Genomic DNA, 21,635 nt, shown 5'->3' with positions numbered 1-21,635 from the left:
TTTTAAAGCAACAGGTAGACTATAAGGGGAACATTTATCAAGACTGGCATACTCATACCCCAGTTGTATACAGCCCCCCTGTGTGCTTCCCCAGTAGTATATAGCCCCCCGTGTGCTCCCCAGCAGTATATGGCCCCCCTGTGTGCCCCCCAGTAGTATATAGTCCCCCTGTGTGCTCCCCAAGTAGTATATAGCCCCCCTGTGCACTCTCCAAGTAGTATATAGCAGCCCTGTCTGCTCCCCCAGTAGTGTATAGCCCCCCTGTGTGCTCCCCCAGCAGTATATAGCCCTCATGTGCGCTCCCCCAGTAGTATATAGCCCCCTGTGCACTCCCCCAGTAATATATAGCCCCCCTGTGTGCTCCCCAAGTAGTATATAGCCCCTCGTGCGCTCCCCCAGTAGTATACAGCCCCCCGTGTGCTCCCCCAGCAGTATATAGCCCTCCTGTGTGCTCCCCCAGTAGTATATAGCCCCCCTGTGCACTCCCCCAGTAGTATATAGCCCCCCTGTGCGCTCCCCCAGTAGTATATAGTCTATTTAGTAGATTACCCATCCATGGCGCCCCCCCCCCCCCCCCAACAGGCTATCGGCCAAAGCTGTTCGCACATAGCAAAGGCCGACCTGCTTAGGGGGGCCCTTTAACCAGTGGGCCTGGTGCAGATGCACCATTTGCCCTCTGGTTAAAGCTGCCCTGGTTAAATACCAGAAGTCTTTAATAAGAGAAAACAGAATAAACATTCATTTTGCTCGTTGTTCCACGCTGTATAAATAATGCGTAGCTGCGGAATCTACGTCCTTTCCAATGTATGAGAAAACATCCTAGGGGGGAAATACAGAAGACAAGTATGGGAGATGGTGTGATAGGATCAGGAAGAAACTCAGGCAATGTTCCAGTACAGGAAGAGCTTTGCTGCTATTTGCATATGTCTTTGACCTGCCACCTGCATCAACCTGAGAAGGTTTCACTGTAGATTAGAGCCGACCACGAACGACAGTGATTCCCACTGTATATTTATATAAAAGAGATCTCACCAGGAATAATGGGAATTGTAGACAATAATTAAATCACAGAATGTAAATAGGAAAAGGATATAGGAATCCGGCTACTGTAAAATGTATAATAGAACAGCTCTGGGGCTTGAAGTTCATCTGTGCTGTTTCCTCCCGTCTCATTTTCATGTATAAGACTTAATAACTGTACTAAATTTTATATAGGATCTTAGCTGCAATATGCTTTTATTAGTTGTGCTGTGACAAATTTGGAAGTTACATATAAGTGTGCACTGCAATTCACACTTATTTTTCTGGATTTTACTCTTAGAGACATGGCCAAAGTGAATAGTTTTGAAGGTGGTCACTAAATAATCCTAAAGTGTACCTGTTATAACTTTCAAAATTTAAATCAACAGTAGATGTGATATAAAGCAAGTTTGCAATATACATTAATTATTTATTTTTTTTTATCATGCTGTAAAACAACGCTGTACTTACCAGAAATCCAGGTCCAGTCTCCTGAAGGCAGATTTTTTTGGTGATGGTTAAAATAAAAGAGACTAAACACAGGAATTCCGGCCAGTACAGAGAGTCACGGCTCATTGTGTCTATCAATCACATGACTGCCCTCTCTCTGTGAGCGCTCAGATGGCCTGGGAAACACAGGACTTCCTGTTTTCTGACTGTTTCCTGTTTTTTTTTTTTTTTTTTTTTTAAAAGGCAGAAAACAGGAAGTGCCGTGTATTCCCATGATACCTAAAAAAATAATGAATATAAATTGCAAACTTGCTTATATTACACATAGGGGGACATGTATAATCCGACGTACGGATGATTTTCGGCAGAAAGTGATGATTTGCGCATTATTTTATTCGCAAATTGCCGATTTGCGAATAAAATATTCGCAAATCGGCGCTTTCCGCCGGGTACGCCGGGGGGCGTGAAGGGGGCGGAACAGAGGGCGCGGACTCAGAGTCCGCACGATTTACCATCCGTTACGCAAAAAGATACGCCGAAAACCTACTCCAGTCCTCAGCTGGCGTAGGTTTTCGGCGGTGCGCACGGGATTTATGTAGAGGCAGTCCGCCTCTACATAAATCCCTGTAGCGCCGGAGATGCGGGGACATTTATAAGTCCGGCGTAAAAAACGCCGGACTTAATAAATGTCCCCCACAATGTTGATTTAGATTTTGAAAATTATAAGGACAGTGACTCTTTAACATATATCCTGGGCTTATTAAACCTTTTCTTCTAGGGCCATATAAGCAGGGGCGGTCTTGGCATTTCTGGGGCCCCAAGCGAAGTCATGTCTGGGGCCCCCCCCTCGTTATGCGTTCCAAAACAATAGACCGCTGTGTGTTGCCCCAGTAGTATATACCCCTTGTGCGCTACCGCCAGTAATATATACTCCTTGTGTGCTGCCCCCAATAGTATATACCCCTTTTGTCCTGCCCCCAGTAGTATATACCCCTTGTTTGCTTCCCCCAGTAGTTAATAGACCCCTGTGTGTTCCCCCAGTAGTATATAGCCCCCCTGTGTGCTCTCCCATTTGGATATAGACCTCCTGTGTGCTCTCCAAGTTGTATATAGACCCCATTCTGCTGCCCCAAGTAGTATATAGACCCCCTGTGTGCTGCCCCCAGTAGTATATAGACCCCTCTGTGAAGCCCCAGTAGTCTATAGCCCCCCTGTGTGCTCCCCCCATTTATATAGACCCCCGATGTGCGCTCCCCCAGTTAAACAGACCCCTGTGTGCTCCCCCTCCCATATAGTATATAACACAATAAAACAAACACTTATACTCACCTGGGTCCGGGCGTCTTCTCTTCACTCTTGTGGCCGTAGGAAGGGTTTTCCGTGTGGTCACAAGAGGCCGCACTCCCCTTGTCCTGGCGCCGATGCTCCAGTGATGTCACTGGAGCGCCGGCACCACAAGGACAAAGCGGCCACTTGTGACCGCAGGGAAAACCCTTCCTGCGGCCACAAGAGTGACTGACAGGAAGGGAGCCAATGTCTCCCGCCCAGTCAGTGCTGCTGTATGTAACTATGAGCGCTCATTTGGAGTGCTCATAGTTACAGTTCAGATGGCAGCAGCGAGCGGGGCATCGGCCCTGTCCAGCGGTCTTGAGCACAAGAGCGGGGTGTGGGGGGCCCCCCTGGATGTTGCGGGCCCCAAGCGATCGCTTGGGGTGCTTGGTGCCAAAGACCGCCACTGCATATAAGCAAGCCAGGATGACAACATCTAAAGATGGACAAGCTAAAATAGGCACGTGTAGATGTTTTATGAGTAGTGTCTTCTGGGTCCCACAGTGCTCCCATAACAGTGCCATCCAGCAAAATTAGAATCAAAACATGCTGTAATAAGTAATAATAAACAGATAAAGTTGGCGGGGGAGGACGCACTGAGCATACACCGTGATCGCATCTATGCCAACAAGCTAGGGGTGTAGAAAACTTACTATATGCAACTGCTTAATCCCCTAAAATAATATAATTTATTTTATTGTATTAAGCCGTTTCGTAGTTAGTTTTCTGAATACTAAAGGGGAGATTTATCAAAGGGTGTAAATTTTAGACTGGTGTAAACTGCCCACAGCAACCAATCACAGCTCAGCATTCAGCTCTGGTGAAAGGGAAGAGGAGCTGTGATTGGTTGCTGTGGGGAGTTTACACCAGTCTAAAATTTACACCCTTTGATAAATCTCCCCCTAAGTTTTCATAGATGTGCATAAATCCTAGTGTATGCCTGTTGCTTTCTCCCCTGCCAGCTTCTTTTGTGTTTATTTACTTATTACAGCATGTTTTCATTGTAATGTTGCCATTTTTCATTTCCAACAGCAACTTTGGAATGAATGCGTTTTAAATTCATTTAAGATACAGTATGTTTCGAATGAACCCGAGCTGTGCTTCGAACTTGCCGAACTGAACTTTTGAAAAGTTTGCTTATCTCTACCTACCACCATTTCCTTAAAAACAGTAACTGGACCCCAGTCAGAACAATACTTCTAGGTGCTCACCTTTAGGCTATGTTCACACCGTTTTTGAAAAGAAAAAATGACGTATCATTTAGCTGTCATGCCGCCTGACGGCTGTTGGTACATTATTCTAGTTTAGGACTAACTGCCCTTCGGGTGTGTCTATAATTGAAAGGTCCATTGAATTTATTAGTAAAAATTTAATTAATTAACATGATCATTATTCAGACAAAGTGGGAGATTTATCAAACATGGTGTAAAGTGAAACTGGCTCAGTTGCCCCTAGCAACCAATCAGATTCCAGCTTTCATTTTCCAAAGAGTCTGTGAGGAATGAAAGGTGGAATCTGATTGGTTGCTAGGGGCAACTGAGCCAGTTTCACTTTACACCATGTTTGATAAATCTCCCACTTTGTGTGAATGTCAAAATAATAATCATGTTAATTATTTTTGGACGTCTTTTGCAAACAGTGGACGTTATTTTTTTTGTAGTTCACACACAGTTTTTCTTTTGTCACCGTCCTTTCACCATTTTTTACTAATAAATTCAATGGACTTTTCAATTAAAGACACACCCAAAGGGCAGTTAGTCCTAAGCTAAAATATTGTACCAACAGCCATCATTGCACTCACAGGCAGCCAGATAGTTAAATGACACATGTCATTTTTTCTGTTCAAAAACGGTGTGAACATAGCCTGAAGGTGAGCACCTAGAAGTATTGTTCTGACTTCCTTTTATTTCTAACCGTAACATTGGAACAAAAACATGCTGTGATAAGGTAATATACAAAATAATAAGCTGGCAGGCGACACCGCCTGCTATCCAATTGAACATACATGGTGCAATGTTTCAGTGTCAGTGATGCAGATTACATGGTGGAATGATCCGCCAATATGTGACAGGCTTACAAATTCATCTTCAGTTTGTTTCTTTTATATAAGTTGACTCCACAGACCAATTTAACACCAGGGCTTAAAAACACCCCAGCATAGACTATTGCGTGTGGTGAAAGGAATGTAGCTTTATAGGGAATAATAAAAATAACATCTAAAACAATGGCAAAAAAATTTGGGCTTCGCTAAAATGATTCCCCAAACCCCGTAAAAAATGATAGAAGCACATGCTGGAATTCAGAGGTAGTCGGAATTAGTCATGAAAAGTCCATTATTAGTGAAGTGGAGCCGAATGTGAAGTTCACCCAATGCAGCGTCTGAAGTTTGGCCAAGTGCAACAGGAAAGAAAATGTGATGTTTTGTGTATGGAGGAGAAGCAGCGTCTTTATAATTCAGTCTGCGCGTAGACACCTGGCCGGGCTCCTCTTACACCGCGTCCCCGGAGAAGAGTGTGCAGAAAGGCTTATTGTAACAGTAACTAACATTAATCAGAACAACAAGCACATAATGGGGAACGTCCCGGCGACACCTGAGAATCGCACCTCCGTCCGGCCCCCGTAGAGTAACTTATATTGTAGTAGCAAGTGAGGGACTTGTGAATCGAGTAACACCTCTGTTTGTTCTGAGACAGGGGCGAGTTCAATAACAGAGATCAAATTATACACAATACAGAGAGATCCATTTCTTCTCTGTCCTTGTGAACGTGGTCACCGGCTATCAGGTAAAGAAGGGAATGGAGGAACGTGTGTAGCGGTAACTTTATGACAATACCCATATATCACCTAGACAGGAGAGTCAGTGACCACTACAAATCACACAGGATAATGGAGTCACTGTGGTCATCTAACCTATACATGGATGGTTGCTATGCAACACGTTCTGGTGATATCCTAGAAGAGATAGCACTATTTTAGGGGGGGGGTTTGACATCTGACTCTATTGCTTTATAGGTGATATTATGCTTTTCCATTTTACTGTCTATATTATAAAATAGTAGTTTGCATTTTTCCACTGGGCCTAAGACTAAACTGAGACTTTCTGCTCTGTCTGTGATGATAAGGAGGAGAGTGCTGTAAAGTGATCCATGTTTACATTGAAAGGTGACACCAGTACACATTTCACAGCAAAGCAATACATCTAAAGGCCCAGTTCACATTGAGCAAATACAGCAAATCCCGCCATGCTCAGTGTCCTGCAGTGATTGAATGAGAGGGCGCGAATGGACATGGTTTGAAATTGACATGTTATTTCTTTGAGCGGAGAGCGCCCTCCCATTTACTTACTGCACGACACTGAGCACGGCAGGAGCTCTCCGCCGCAGAATTCTGCTGTATTTGCTCAGTGTGAACTGGGCCAAACAGTCATAACACTGTATATTTTATGTGGAGCATGAATCTAATATTTTATTATTTTCACTCCCTAATTTTGACCCATTTAGGTTGCCTTCTAATAGTTTTTTATTATATTTTTACATTTTGCGTTTTAAAGACTAAACTTTTTTCAATGGGCTGTGGATCTGCTTATTACTTCCCCAATAACCTTTGCAGCTGTAATTTATAAGATCTTAAAGGAGAAGTCCCACAAAAATAAAAAAAATCACCTACAGGCAGGGGGTGCAGGGACATAATAGAGAATTGATACTTACCCGGCTAAATACCCCTTTAGTGCTGCATCGTTGCTTTTTAACAACCGCCAGCCTCCTGCAGCTCCAGCTGCTGCCATGTCACAACCCAGCTGAGGAATTTGCCTGTTTAACCCATGAGTGACTGGGGCAGGACACCACTGCAGTTACTGACTGGCTGAGCATGCAATCCATAAGCAGGGCCAAAACGTACTGAGAAAAGGACACCTGCCAGCTGTCAGAGAGTGGTGAGACTGGCGCTGCAGGAGCATGGGGATGGGTAAGTATACAGTGGTACCTCGGTTCTCAAATGGGAAGCTGCAGGAGCACGGGGATCGGTAAGTATACAGTGGTACCTCGGTTCTCAAATGGGAAGCTGCAGGAGCACGGGGATGGGTAAGTATACAGTGGTACCTCGGTTCTCAAATGGTCCTATGGGAAGACACTGCTCGGTTCTCAAACTGCCTTCTAGAACCAATTAAGTTCGAGAACCAGAGGTACCACTGTACATCCTTTTTTTGCAGGGCTTCTCCTTTTAATGGACTCTCCATTTACATAGAGTACGTGCAGAGGAATCACTGATACCCAATAGATAGAAATTATGGGTGACAAAAGTGCAATATTTGCTTCTTTCATTTCCATTTGTTCTAATATCTGATACAAAACTTTTAAACTTTGTCATAGTGAGACTTTGTATTGAAATCCATATTAATAGGCCCGAAAATGCCCTGTAATCTGAGACTTATACAATTTTGCCACATAAAAAAAATCAGTGTTGTGTATTAGAGTTGAGTATTGTCCTCTACATGAGCATTCCAACCTGTATCGCAGAACTGACCCTCAGTATATATTTACATTTTCATCTAAATTTTGAGTTGTATTTTTTGTAAAAAAAATTACAAAAAATTGGTTTTCTACCACAAGAAATTTTTTAAAAAAAATGCAATGTGTGCGCGTACCCTTACACAACCCCTTCATTTATACGCTATTCTAGGGAAGCAGGTTCCATGCTATGGATTACATAAGAATTTAAATTCAACACCCAAGTTTAATTGTTCTTCCAGAATCACTTTGACTTTTGCCGGAGCGGTGATTTGAGAATCACGTTTTATTGGCCTAATAAATTATATCACATTCTGTAAACTATAAACTGTTTAATGGACCCCCAGGCCTGTATTGTTGGCTGTAGCTTTTATTACAGCTTATGGGTAGACAGAATACTGTATTGTGAATTCACTGGAGTTTTCCATAATTGTAGAATGAGTTAAGATCATTAATAGGAAAACCTGGTTACATTCGGACGTACCTGCCGTTGGGCTGGTGGCATGTGGAGGGGGTTGGGATAGTAACCTGTCCCCTTAATGCAAAGTATACAAGGGAGAAGAGCCCTAGTGGGACGGATAGATATGAGATTCTTTTTCTCTTTCCGTTACAGATGCCGTATTCACCAGTGGGCATGTCACTGACTACCTGTTTGTCGGGAACATTGTTTACACTGTAAGTATTCTGTGGGGAAGCCAACTCTGGTTTACTTTCCATCATGTCTTTAATTACTGAAGATTTATGGACATTTTTATCTTGTTCCTCTTTGTAGTACGTCGTGGTGACGGTCTGCTTGAAAGCTGGCTTAGAAACCACAGCATGGACAAAAGTAAGTGACCCCTGCTGCCATTGGTGTAAGACAGACAGTTCTCCATTAATCGGCCACTTACACTTGCCATCTGTGTTCAAGCAAACTATTGTGTTACAGCTTTTTGCCACGTATAATGTTATTGAAGGCTCCATCATGCAACCTTCATCTGCACTAATATACTTATAAATGGATGTCATCTGCCATCTCAAGAAAGTCATCCCAATACACATTAGATGGTCGGTAGAGTTTAGCAAGCTTTAAAAACACTCGGGTGTGCTCGAAGTTTACTCAACTCTAATGGTTGGCAAATCCAGTCAAAATCATTGGGTTTATCCAACCTTGTGTATAACCACTTGGGGAATACTTTTAAATCATGGCTCTTTGTTCTGTAAGTATCATGTATATGATAGAATAGATGTGATCACAAACATTAAAATTTAATTATTCTTCACCTTATAGTTCAGTCATCTGGCCGTCTGGGGGAGCATGCTGATGTGGTTGGTGTTTTTCGGTGCTTACTCCACCATATGGCCTATAATTCCCATTGCACCAGATATGCTTGGACAGGTCAGTGACTTTATCTATTGTTTTATACATAAAAGAGATCAGTTGTCAGTACATAAATTACATTATACATGTTACTGTTCAGTTTTGGGACAAATGGTTTTCTATAGATTTGAATGCATGTCACTATGCCTTATAATAAGGTATATTTTAAAATTTACTAAAACAACACTGTATCCATGGAGACCCAACCTTCTAAATCTCTCCGCTGATCTGGAAGGTCCGATTGTCACAGGTACACTTTAAACCGCATGAGGGAGGGGGTGTGGGGAAACTATACTTACCGCTCTGGGCTTCTACCTGTCTTCACTATCACTTCTCACCTAAGCAGCGGCTGAGGCGGGACTTTCAGATTAACCAGGTAACTTGTTAAATACTCGAATCTCCCAGTATTTTCTACGGGGCTTGTTACTTAAGTAACTCAAGTAACCAGCTCTCAAGTATATTGGTGCTCGCTCATCTCTAAGAATTTCCAAATGACCTGCACCCTACAAAGGGCATTGCAGCTCCACCCAGTAAGTACTACTATTGTTTCTGGATATCCACTGGGTACCAACCAGTGTTCATCCCTTTAGAGGAGAAACAGTGGACTAGTGCATTTATACTAACAGTCCCATTGCAGCCATGGTATCATTACCATAAACCATAGCCTTTCTCTAGCCATATTGCTGTTTTACGCTACATTTTCTATAGCTGAAGACTTTTTATGTACTGCATATAACGCAAGATATATATATGTGTATATATATATATGTGTGTGTTTATATATATATATATATATATATATATATATATATATATATATGTATATACTAAAATTAAGTCCATTATATAGATTAATGCTGGTCTATGAGATGTGATAGAGAAAACACTACCATTAAGAAAGAGTTAAAAAAAAAATGGACAAATGTACTGGAATTTTTTTTTGTGTCTGTTATACTGAATGACTGGCGCTTACAGTGATGATCCGTCTATTGTTATTATTGGACAAGAAATTGTACACTTTGCAAAAGCTTCCAATAACTGATCATACGTCTAGAATCGCTATTGAACACAGACTGGATGGGACCTAATGCAGGATTTGTTGCCATGGAGTTGAACACATTCATTGTAAACCCAAAAAACTTATCTGTCCTCCATAGTGCAGATACAAATAGGTCACAATGGCATTTCTACACCATGGCGTTCTATAGCTAGTTCATTAATTTTCTAATTTCTCTGGTAAGATAACATTGCTCCGGTGTCTTTTCATGAAGGATTATTACCGTCATTGTAGGGAGGCAATATTAACTGGAGTAGAATGTAATTACATGAATCTCGACATTTCCCAACAAGGAATTAATTGTCCTGAACTAATACACTGCGTCATTGTGACTGACACTAGTGTATTGCAAAGGAAATTGCAACATGTATTAAGAAGTAACACCTATTATAAGGTTGTTAGCTGGAAATGTATGTTAAAGGGGTTCTCCAGCAATTTTTCAGCAGTGTCATTTATTTCACCTGAGCTCAGTTGCTTCTATATATTTTATAAAAGCAGCTGGGTCATGTGATCAAAACTCAGCCCTCTGTAGACAGGATATGAGGCTCTCTCTTATGTGTCTCTCTTTCTGTGAATTACACAATTACATTATCATCTATTGTACCCCTCCCCCTTCCCCAAACTCTGCCCCTCTTGTTCCTCTATGTCCCTATATATATATATATATATATATATATATATATATATATAGTGTGTTGCTGAAGATATAATTTCTGCCTCATCTAAGACACCAAGAGTTAAGTGATGGTGCTGGCAAGTCTAAACTGTTAGTTGCAGAGTAATACATTTCCTCTGACTCTTCTTGATCAGATTTTCTAGTTGATCCTATGAGATGCAGCTTGACACCAGCTTGTAAGGAGTGGCATGGAAGATCACAGACTGCAGCTGCATCACATAGGAATACACAGAGACTCTATAGGGTGAATTAGGAATCAGAAGTTCTACGAGTTTTAAGAGTAAGTGCTGTGATAAAACTCTACCCCCTCTGTCTTTGCAAATTTAAAGGCACCCTAGAAAATGTAGGCTTTATTAGTAGAGCCATATCAGAGGGGAAAAATAATCAAAATGGCAGCTATTTGTTAGTGCACTATACTGTATAACCAAAAAATATTTCCAGAGCGCTCCTTGGGGGGGCATGGTCCTTCTGTCCTTAGGATAGACTGTCAAAGTTTGAAAGGGTTAGAAACCCTAGGTTCCGACAGATTGGCACAATGACAGGGGTTAAAGGGGTTAAAAGGGGTTGTCCAGCTAAAATCTTTTTTCTTTCAAATCAACTGGTTTCAGACAGTTATATAGATTTGTAATTTAGTTCTATTTAAAAATATAAAGTCTTCCCATACTTATCAGCTGCTGTATGTCCTGCGGGTAATGTTGTTTTCTTTTCAGTCTGACAGTGCTCTTTGATTTTCGCCAGAGTACCCCTTTAATAGCCAACCCTATAGACTCTGTATCCTCTTCTACAAGTTGCACAAACTCTTCTCTCACTTTTGCTGATTTTGGAAATCTTGTTCTGTAGAAGCTTTTCGCTAAGTGTACCGAAAGGATCAACATTTGACAGGTGTCCCTGGCTGTAACCTGAGAATATTCAAGAACACAAAATAAATAGGATTAAATTCTATTTGACTAAAGGCACTGTAAATTTTAGCCCGGAGCGTATTCCAGCCCTATCTGCTGCTGCTGTATCTGACTGATAGAAGGGAAGATTTAGCAGCCGATTTGTAACAAGTAAATTTTTTTTTTTCATGAGCTGTAAAAATCGATTATTAAATCCAAATACCAGCAAAAGGATTTACGAGTGAAAGAGGTCTCTGATGACAAAAAGCTGATCACAGTGACCACCGCTGGGGTCAAAGTGATCAGATGGCATCTGAGAGAGAACCTGGCAGCAATTCCTCGACAAGGGAAGAGAACCTCACTACACTGTTACCAGGACTAGCAGCAAAAGTGTATGCTGATGAATACTGTAGTACATCCATGGCAAGCCTACAGTCTTAGAAAAACATGGCCACTTATTTTTCCAGAAACAGCACCACTTTTGTCTTTAGTTTGGGTTTTGCAGCTAAGTTTCATTGAAGTGAATTGTAATACCACACACATCCTGAGGACAGGGGTGGCGCTGTTTTTGCATGAAGATAACTGTGTTTTTTTCTAATCCTGGATAACTCTTTTAATGGATCAAATGTAGTCTTTAGTTACTTCACACATAATATTTATATAGTCTTTTGGACAGTCTTTTTTTTAAACAAAACCAGAAGTGGGTTGAAGTCTGCTTCCATTGTTTTCAACAAAAAACCCTGGTTTTAGTTGAAAAAAGACTGACCAAAAGACTGACCAAAATACTGTGTGTGAACATAGCCTGTTTGTTCAATAACATTGTTATGGTATCTAGGCATATCCTGGATATGTACAGCCCAACCATAGTGTGTCGTTGGCAGCATGGTGGCTCAGTGGTTACACTGTAGCCTTGCAGCGCTGGGGTCCTGGGTTCAAATGCCACCAAGTGCAACATCTGCAAAGAGTTTGTATGTTCTCTCCGTGTTTGCGTGGGTTTCCTCCGGCTACTCTGGTTTCCTCCCACACCCAAAATATACAGATAGGCGAATTTAGATTGTGAGCCCTAATGGGAACAGGAAGCAATACTTGGCAAACAATGTGAAGTGCTGTGGAATCTGTGTGCACTATACAAATAAAAGCATTATTATTATTATTATTATTATTATTATTATTATTATTATTATCTAACAAGTCACAATGGTAGCTGTCACCTTTTAGCCTCATTAACATACCTGACTGGGCTGAATATCTTCATTACTCTAGTGCGAACTATTATATGGTTATATTCACAAATAAAAGATTTGTTACAGGTATTTGTGCAACCATAAAATCTATTCCATATGTAAGGATGGGGGTGTTTCTGTAGCCTGTGTTGCGATTTTTGCCTGTTCCATTCAGTGCCTGCAGCGTGTGACTGTACCTTTAGGGAGACCTTTGTCCTCTCCTGACCTGTCTGTTTTAGTAAATACTTGTAATCCCCTTGAAACAACTATTCTGGAACATCTTTTCTGACAGCTCTGTGATGCGCTGACCCTCTGTTAGGCCATGTTCACACACTGTAAAATAATACCAAATTGAGGCAAAAATACAGAAGTATTTTTAATATAAGAATGGGCTCCACTGAGGTCAATGGGAAATCTTCCGGCAGTTCTCACAACATATAGATTAACGGCCATAATTGATTGTCACCATCAGAATAATAAACATTAAAAAATACAGACAAAAAAGTATGGACTTTTTTAATATTATTTTTATTGTGTGAACATAGCCTCAATAACCAACTGGGTGCTCCCAGTTGGAGGTGTGTCCTGACACTATCCAATCAGAGCTGACAGTGTAATGACACACCCACTACTGGTAACACCCAGTTGTCTATTGAGTCATACATTACTAATAGGTATAACAGAAGAAGAAAAGATGTTCCAGAATTGTTATTTCATTGGGAATATATATATATATATATATATATATACAGTGGTGCCTTGGATTACGAGCATGATTCGTTCCGGGACGGCGCTTGTAATCCAAATCCACTCTTATACCAAAGCAAATTTTCCCATAAGAAATCATAGAAATGCAGACAATTGGTTCCACACCCTAAAAATAATGATTTATTATTCGGAATAACATGTAAAACAGATGAAACAAACAATGAGAAATAGCAGAATCTGTGATATTATAAGTTACTGTACAGTAATGGAGAGGATGGGAAACACAAGGGCGGAGAGAGACTGCAGGGAGCATGAAGGAATGAGCAGGGCAGATGTGGGCAAATACATGCAGCACTCTCTGTCCGGGGAGAGAAGGGTTACAGCTACAGGGCTGTAGTCAGAGGTCAGAGTACAGGGCTGTAGACCCCACTGTGCAGACCATGCCCCTCCCCCACTCCCCCTCCCACCCAGTACAGGGAGCTCTTAAACCAAAGCAATGCTCTTAAACCAAGTCACAATTTTAAAAAACTGTGAGCTCTTAAACCAAAACGCTCTTAAACCAAGTTACTCTTAAACCAAGGTACCACTGTATATATATATATATATATATATATATATATGTATATATATATATATATATATACTAAGACCAGTCATTAGAGGCCACAGATCTCACATTTTTGCTACCAACACTGTGTTTTAGACTCTATAGATTTAGTCTGTCGTTAAAACTTTGATTGCAGACGTGCCTATAATACGTCTGTGCTATTTGGACAATGACACGAATTTCCCATTGAAATCACTGAGTTTCAAATTTCAGGTGGAAACCAGAAAATTTTGAATATTTGCCAAAATCGCTGTGAAAAAAAAATGGACATGCAGCATTGCAGGTTATAGCTTATACTGGACTTTTATACATGGACACACAAAGCACCAACAGGCCCATAATACTATGGTATATGATCCATGCATGCGGCTTTGCTGCATACACGAGCCCTTATATAACTGCCTTCCCTTATATTACATCTATTATAGATTTTCCTTTTTCTTTCTTTTCCCCGGTTGTATAGAGCCTTCAGCTGTTTGGCTGTCTGCTTTCCAGCTCGGCCTACCCAAAGTACTCCGTATTCAGACACTTTGTACATATTGTAAACCATTCTACAAACTAGAAGTCCCTTGTCTATGTAAAGGGCATGTAAGGTTAGAATCCAGCACTAAACAATCAGCGAAATAAAAAATATGGATCTAAGCATTTTAAGAGCAGGAATTGTTGTGATGTGAAAGGCATACTTGTGGTTTGGGGTCTTCAAAGCAGCTGCGATCCCTACATTGTAGCACAAGGTTCCAGACAGCTTCTAAGGCGCACGGCACTCACTTTTCATTGGTCATTAGCGGTATATATTTTACTTTAATTCCCACAGTAACTTTATACATTTGGCAGTAAAACGAGAGTAATATGACAAAGCCAAAAGAAATGCAAAGCACTAAAAACCTTAGAAGCCATTAGATGTTATCTCTATGCTGTATTGTAGGAACCTGTCATATAGTTATGCTTGTCGTGTCCAATATAAGCTGTACAGTGACTATGGGAGATGGTATCACCGGAGCCTTCCTCATACTGACAGGGTCTACAAAGCTTCCCCGATCTCAAGATAAACATTTGTTTTCTATTTTGTTTTTTTGTTTTTTGTTTTTCTGAAATTCTTTTTTTCTTTTTGGCCAGACAGATGGAGTTCATGTATGGTTCCAAACTGGAAGCAATAACTATGGAATTGACCATAACCATCTCAGACAGTATTGACATAGGGAATGGGAACACCCAGTTGTAAAAGTATTTGTAACAGGAAAAAGTAAAATTTGCTGGATACATTGTTCCAGGATTGTTATTTAATTGGATATACAAGTATTCACTAAAGCAATCATTATAGCAATCTAAAGAAAAACTCAAAGGTATGGAGTCCACATGGAAAATCTGGATGGAATCCACAAGACATTGGCCCAGGTTTTCCTATGTTTTGGATTCCTACAGGCTGGGTTTCTTCTGATTTATTATCTTACAGACATCACAGGCAAATTTATATATGGAGCACATATATAAAGGGGGTCATGGTTTATAGTGTAACTGACATAAAAATGATTTGTTAACATGTCACAGGGATGGGTCAAAAGTTTGGTTGGTGGTGGCTGAGGCCGCACAAATCAGGAGAACCCCTGCCATTGATCTATGTCCAGGAAACTCCAATGGCTTATAATCAAGCTGCCTGGATGGAGATTGCTAGGAGACGGGGAACGAAATATGGTATTGTGCGTTTCTTCCCGCTCATTCTCAATTGTTGGGGGTCTCGGCAGTCAGATCCAGACCGTTAAAAATTCTGGTACATGTCAAAAGTTTTTATGTTATTTTATGACAGTGCTAGTGTTCAGTGAGCATGCCCGGTAAAGCATTGTGCTCGGTCGAGCATCGGGGTGCTCGAGTAAAGGTGACTTATAACTGATGGCCGAATGGTCAGTTATACCTATTACTAGGGATGGTCCGAACCTGCCGAGGTTCGGGTTCGTGCGAACCCGGACTCTCGGCAATGATTCCCGCTGTCTTAAACCTCCGTGCAGAGGGTGGATACAGCGGGAGGACTGCCTGGGAAACCGGGATACAGCCACAGCCATAGGCTGTATCCCAGTTTTCCAGGCGGTCTTCCCGCTTTATCCACCCTCTCCACGGAGGTTTAAGACAGCAGGAATCATTGCCGAGAGTCCGGGTTCGTACAAACCCGAACCTCGGCAGGTTCAGGATATCCCTACCTATTACATTTTCAGTCAAATTTTTATATATTTTGTCACTTGAAGGGATGTTTAAACAAAATATACAAAAGTAAGAATTAAAAAAAAATTAATGTTCCTGCAAGACATCTTAGAACTCTAGTGGGATGCCGGCAATAGGGGGCACCTGGTCAAATGCTCGAGTCTTCTATTGATTTCAGTGGGGTTCGTTACTTGAGTCAAGCACTCGAGCATTGAAAACTTCCTGACTTGAGTAACAAGCACTAGAGCATTAAATGCTCACCCAACACTAGACAGTGCCCACTGCTTCATCCATTAATATTTTAATATTAGGTAAATTGTAAATATTGTACACTTTACTATTCAAAAAGAACATCTTTAACTTTCCGTACTTACACTATACTGTTGTATTTTTCAGACCACTTTAAGATCGGTGATTGTAATTTGTCGGGTTGTTCAGATTTTTTTTTTATTTCAGTCTGTCAGTCTTTGGCTTTATTTAATTGAAAAGCACATGTTGCCGCCATCAAGAAGGATCACAGAGGTGTGTCCACTGCCCTGGTTTGAAACATTAGCTTCACCTGCTTTACACAGCCCCTATGTGGGATTGCAGCAGTGCTATGAGAGTCCTGGATAAGTGATATCACCACACTTGCATGGTGACATCACAGAACCCTGTCTAAGGGTCCAGAAACCTTTCATGCTTTTTTTTTTTCTTTAAAAAAAACACATATCATAAATTCACATGTGCATTGGGGGATCCATCAGTAGACTCCTTTGCAGATTCCATCAAAAATCTTGGACAAAATATTTAGATGTGCAGCACTATTTTCTCTGGTAAAATACCCAAGACCTGAGTGAAAACCAAATGGACCCCATTATAATCAATGGGGTTTGTTGGACACCATCTGTGTGTGGAATGTAAGAGATCCGGCACTGGCACCATTGGATATAACAGTGAACACAAGAAACCTGAATCTGTAGAAGAGAATAATGTCTTTGTTCTTATTCTTAGATGTTATAGCATTATCCATATAGATAGTGCAGCAGGGAGTGTGCTTTATGGCAGTTGCTAAGAATGGGAATTATTGACAAATATGCTCATGAGAGTCTGCAGGAAGTACAGCGCCCTTCCTCAGGCACCAGGTAGTAACAGGCTACATCTGTAGTGTATTGTGTTACTATCCTGCCTTATCTAGGCCTCCAGCGGTACAATACTAATGCTGTCATTAAACTCATCTTATAATGATAATGAGATGACCCTGCTGACCTTGTCTTAGTCTACACAGCAAAGCTGACAGTTAAAATGTAATTCTGTTGTCTGTACTCTATTGGCCTGTCTAAACACCACAATTTCCAGATTTTTGTATATATGTATAGTCTTGTCCTATTTTAAAACAATAAAATTAAATAGAAGTTAAAAAAAAACTTACTGTAAAGGATATATTAATCCTGAAACTACATCCCCTTTAAAGAGTCAGTATTATTAAAAAAAACTTTTTACGTGTCATCAACAGGCATGCGAAAAGTTATCGATGGCAGCGATCAGGAGATATAGCCATGGAGGGATCACAGCAGCAGCACAGTCCACTCCCCGGCCATTCGCTAATTCCCACAATGTAGCCTCATAGACCTATATTGTTAGAATAAACGAATAAACCGTTAGGCTATGTTCACACATAGTATTTCCAGTCTTTTGGTTAATATTTGTTCAACCAAAATCAGTGGAACTGGCAAGGCATAATTATAATAGAAAGATGAGCACAGCTTCTGTGTTTACAACCCACTCCTAGTCTTGGTTGAAAAAACACTGACGGATGTACTACATGTGAACACACAGCCTTCCGGAGATACGGGCGAGGAATGGAAAGTAATACTGCCCTCTTCTCTGCTATATCCTGATGGTGTCAGACCCACTGCCATTAATAACTTCTCACATGCCTGATGACCTTAAAAAGTTTTTATTTATGACTGGTACTCTTCAAGGCAACTTTCTACCGACAATCTGCCCCCCCCCCCCAACCACTTTTACCGTCAGATAGTTGCAGATGGGCGGGGGGGGGGGGGAGGACAGAGAGGCGGTGCAGGCCTAGGGCACATACACTCTAGGCCACACCAATTTGACACAGGGCTGCAAGTTTAAAAGTTGTTTTTTAGGAAAATAACTGCATCACCTGCCGAACGGTTTGGGGGGGGGGGGGGTGTCAGATTGTGGGTACAGAGTTGCATTATAAGAGAAGTCCTGCAAAAAATTTCATCTAAGTATTGTATTGCCCCCCAAAAACTATACATATCCCCAATATACACTTATTACGTAAAATGCTTGTAAAGTGTTTTTTTCCCTGCACTTACTACTGCATCAAGGCTTCACTTCCTGGATAACATGGTGATGTCACTTCCTGGATAACATGGTGAGGTCATGTCCCGACTCCCAGAGCTCTGCGGGCTGTGGCTGCTGGAGAGGATGATGGCAGCAGGACACTGAGGGACACAGGACACTGGAGGGACACTGAGCATCCCTCTGCCATCATCCTCTCCAGCAGCCACAGCCTGACATCGTGACATCACTATTTTATCCAGGAAGTGACATCACTATTTTATCCAGGAAGTGACATCACCATTTACCCAGGAAGTGAAGCCTTGATGCAGTAGTAAGTGCAGGTAAAAAAGCACTTTTTGTACATTTCCCATAATAAGTGAATATTGGTGATTTCTATAACTTTTGGGGGGCAATACAATACTTTAATAAAATTTTTCGCCGGACTTCTCCTTTAAAGATGAAAGTATACAGTATATACCTTGTAGTTCCACAAGATCTGTGCTGACTGCTTTCCTTGTGAGGCACTCAGATACGCTGGCTGGGGACAGCCGTATCCCTGGAAGCTTCTTAAAAATGTTAGTAGCTATGTGTTTACGCCTACGTTGTGCAGAGCCGCTCTTATAGGAAGCGCGGTTACTGTGCGCGCCTTGTATAGGATTATTTAGCTAATTATTCCAGGAACCGGCCATTTCCAGGTTACTGATTCATGGGGGAAAAAAACAAACAGTGTGGGCAGCGAATTCCGGACCAGAACGCCTGACGCTCTCAACAGACCTATTCTTCAAAATAAGCATTTATTATGACGGCTTCAAACAACGAGTCTGCGTCCTGTGTGTGCGTGTGTGTGTAGGCTTGGGAATAACATTACAGCCTGAGTCCAGTGGGTTGAATCGTCGCCTTTGTTATAAGAGGCCCAGATAGACCAGAACGCAATCACGAGCTGCTGGTTACTTTGGAAGAGGTTGAGTGACAGCCCCCCCCCCCCATTTATTTGCATCAGAAAAAAATGTGCAAATTACATGTGTGTCCAGGAGATAAGGTTACAGCCCTGCACTGTTCTAATGGAAAATATATGACAGCTGAGACCGGCCATTGTCTGATTGGCAAAGTCAAAGCAAAATTCCCGGGCTGATATGTTACAAGGGTCTCTGTTCACTTCACATTTATGTCAGTTATTGTTATTTTATTAGGTTCTGTTTTCAGGTCACACAATGCAGCAGCGTTTTGCCCCAGCGCTCATTAGGCCCAATAAATCCACATTATCGGAGGTGTAACTTGAAGCCTCTGGGTCCCGGTGCGAATTCTGTTGCAGGGCCCCCTAAATAATATACCACAGTTTTCCTTTGTGTTACGTGGACCCTCAAACACCAGTACGCTGGTGCACTGTATGATCTCTGTATGGCATCATATTATAGCACGGGTAGGGAACCTTGGCTCTCCAGCTGTTGCAAAAAAAAAAAGCTTTAAGTCCCTATTACACGGGGCGACTGGAGGAGCAAATGAGCGCTGTCAGTGTTCGCTTGCTCCTCATTCCCTGCTCACTGCCACCGCTATTACATGTGTCTGCAATGAGCGGGTGAGTGCAGGGAAGGCCGATGGGAGCTGTGGGGGGGGGGGGGGCTGCCTGGGTGATCGCTTGATTGTCTGGGCAGCCCATTGAGGATGGCGGCGGTCTGCTGCCGCCACTCCTATTCCACGGAGAGATGGCAGCAGATCGTTCCTGTATGAGTTGTTTGTCTTTCAACATGTTAAATGACAAACGACAGCAACGATGAGCCGACATCGTTCATTTCTGCTAATCGTTGCCTTCTATTACACAGGACGATTATTGGCCATAACAGCCAATATCGGCCAAATACGGCCGATAATCGTTCTGTGTAATAGGGCCTTTAGCTTTGGCTGTCCAGGCATGATGGGAGTTGTAGTTTTGCAAAAGCTTGAGAGCCAAGGTTCCCTACCCCTTATAGAGATGGCAGAAATGCATCTGTAATATGGCACCTGATGGCGCATGCTAAAATTTGTTGTTTTGTCGGATACATATGGAATTAGACACAATGCCGGAAACCTGACACAGCTGATAGTGATTTCTGTTTTTTTTTTTTTTTTTTATTGCCCACCATAGTGATCTCAGCCACCATATACAAAAATACTTTGAATATTTATAAACCCTATCGGATGGACCCCAAACTTCAATTCCCCACGACAGACACCAGTTGTAGGACCTCAGACTTTTAAGTCTGATATTAGCTGGGGATATTCCGGGATATTCCGATATTAGCTGGTTCTTTTCTATCTGATCCTGAGAATAAGGACTATGCCTACCACGCACCGGGCTTCATTCATTATCTATGGAGCAAACAATTTTTTTTTTTTTGTAATAAAATTAGAAAGGTTCATCAGCCCCCTGGGGAGTAAATGGCACTGACTGCACAGGTGTGGTAACGCTCCATTAATTGTGGAGCCTTGTGATTGTGGGGGTCCCAGTGGTCCAACTCTAAGTAATCAGCTTCTTATCCCTTAACCTATGGATTGGAGATGGACAAGCTGAGATGGACAAGAAATGTCCAGAGGAAAACACCACCAAACTCCAACAACGAGGATCCATGTGCAGGTCCGACCAATGGTGACCAGATGATTAATGTAAAACTATAAAAGTTTATCAAAAAGACCCAACTCGTTTCGGAACCGTACCGGTTCCTTTTTCAAGAGTCATATATTTTTTTGGGGAGTTTGGTGGTGTTTTCCTCATTAATCCCTTAGTGGAGTTCAGGAGTGGCTGCGGTTCGCAGGGTTATGCTTTTCATGCTATTCCGAGAGTCGTGCCTCCTGTTCAGCACAACTCTATCAGGTGAGGGTTACCATATTCTATCCCTTCACCCCTTTTAGTCCAGCTGATCCGCACCATGGAGCGCTGTCCCTTGTTTTTCTTTTAGGAACTGTCTAGAGCACCAGCAAATCCCTATAGAAAACCCTCTCCTGCTCTGGACAGTTCCTGCCTCGGACAGAGGTGGCAGCAGAGAGCACTGTGTCATGCTGAAAAGAAAACACCACTTCCTGCAGGACATAAAGTATGCAAAAACTTGAGATTTTTAAACAGAAGTAAATTACAAATGTATATAACTTTCCTGAAATAAGAAGATTTTCACTGGATAACCCCTTTAAGAGCTGAAGTCAGGACCCTTCAATACACACATCTTCTTGCCCCTGACTTGATACATGGAATATCAATGTCCAAAATATCTCATATATAATTTCAGGCTATGTTCCCACAACGTCTTTTTAGGCAAAATAATGATCATTATTTTATAATTGTGGTCGCAAATAATGACTG

At 41.7% G+C, this 21,635-nt stretch overlaps 1 protein-coding gene across 3 annotated transcripts in view; it reads left to right on the top strand.

Moving 5' to 3' along the window:
• ATP8A2 (ATPase phospholipid transporting 8A2) overlaps positions 1 to 21,635 on the top strand; it is a 476,575-nt gene that overhangs the window by 349,345 nt on the left and 105,595 nt on the right. For all 3 annotated transcript variants that reach the window (XM_069969843.1, XM_069969844.1, XM_069969845.1), the window contains 3 exons: positions 7,918 to 7,979; positions 8,077 to 8,133; positions 8,575 to 8,682. In XM_069969843.1, coding sequence (XP_069825944.1) covers positions 7,918 to 7,979; positions 8,077 to 8,133; positions 8,575 to 8,682 — 227 coding nt within the window. The remainder of the gene's footprint in view (positions 1 to 7,917; positions 7,980 to 8,076; positions 8,134 to 8,574; positions 8,683 to 21,635) is intronic.

This window comes from Dendropsophus ebraccatus, chromosome 5, assembly GCF_027789765.1.
Source record: "Dendropsophus ebraccatus isolate aDenEbr1 chromosome 5, aDenEbr1.pat, whole genome shotgun sequence".
In the NCBI taxonomy this organism is placed as follows: domain Eukaryota; kingdom Metazoa; phylum Chordata; class Amphibia; order Anura; family Hylidae; genus Dendropsophus; species Dendropsophus ebraccatus.
Note: the sequence above shows the minus strand (reverse complement) of the source record. Positions and strands in the feature narration are given on the sequence as shown.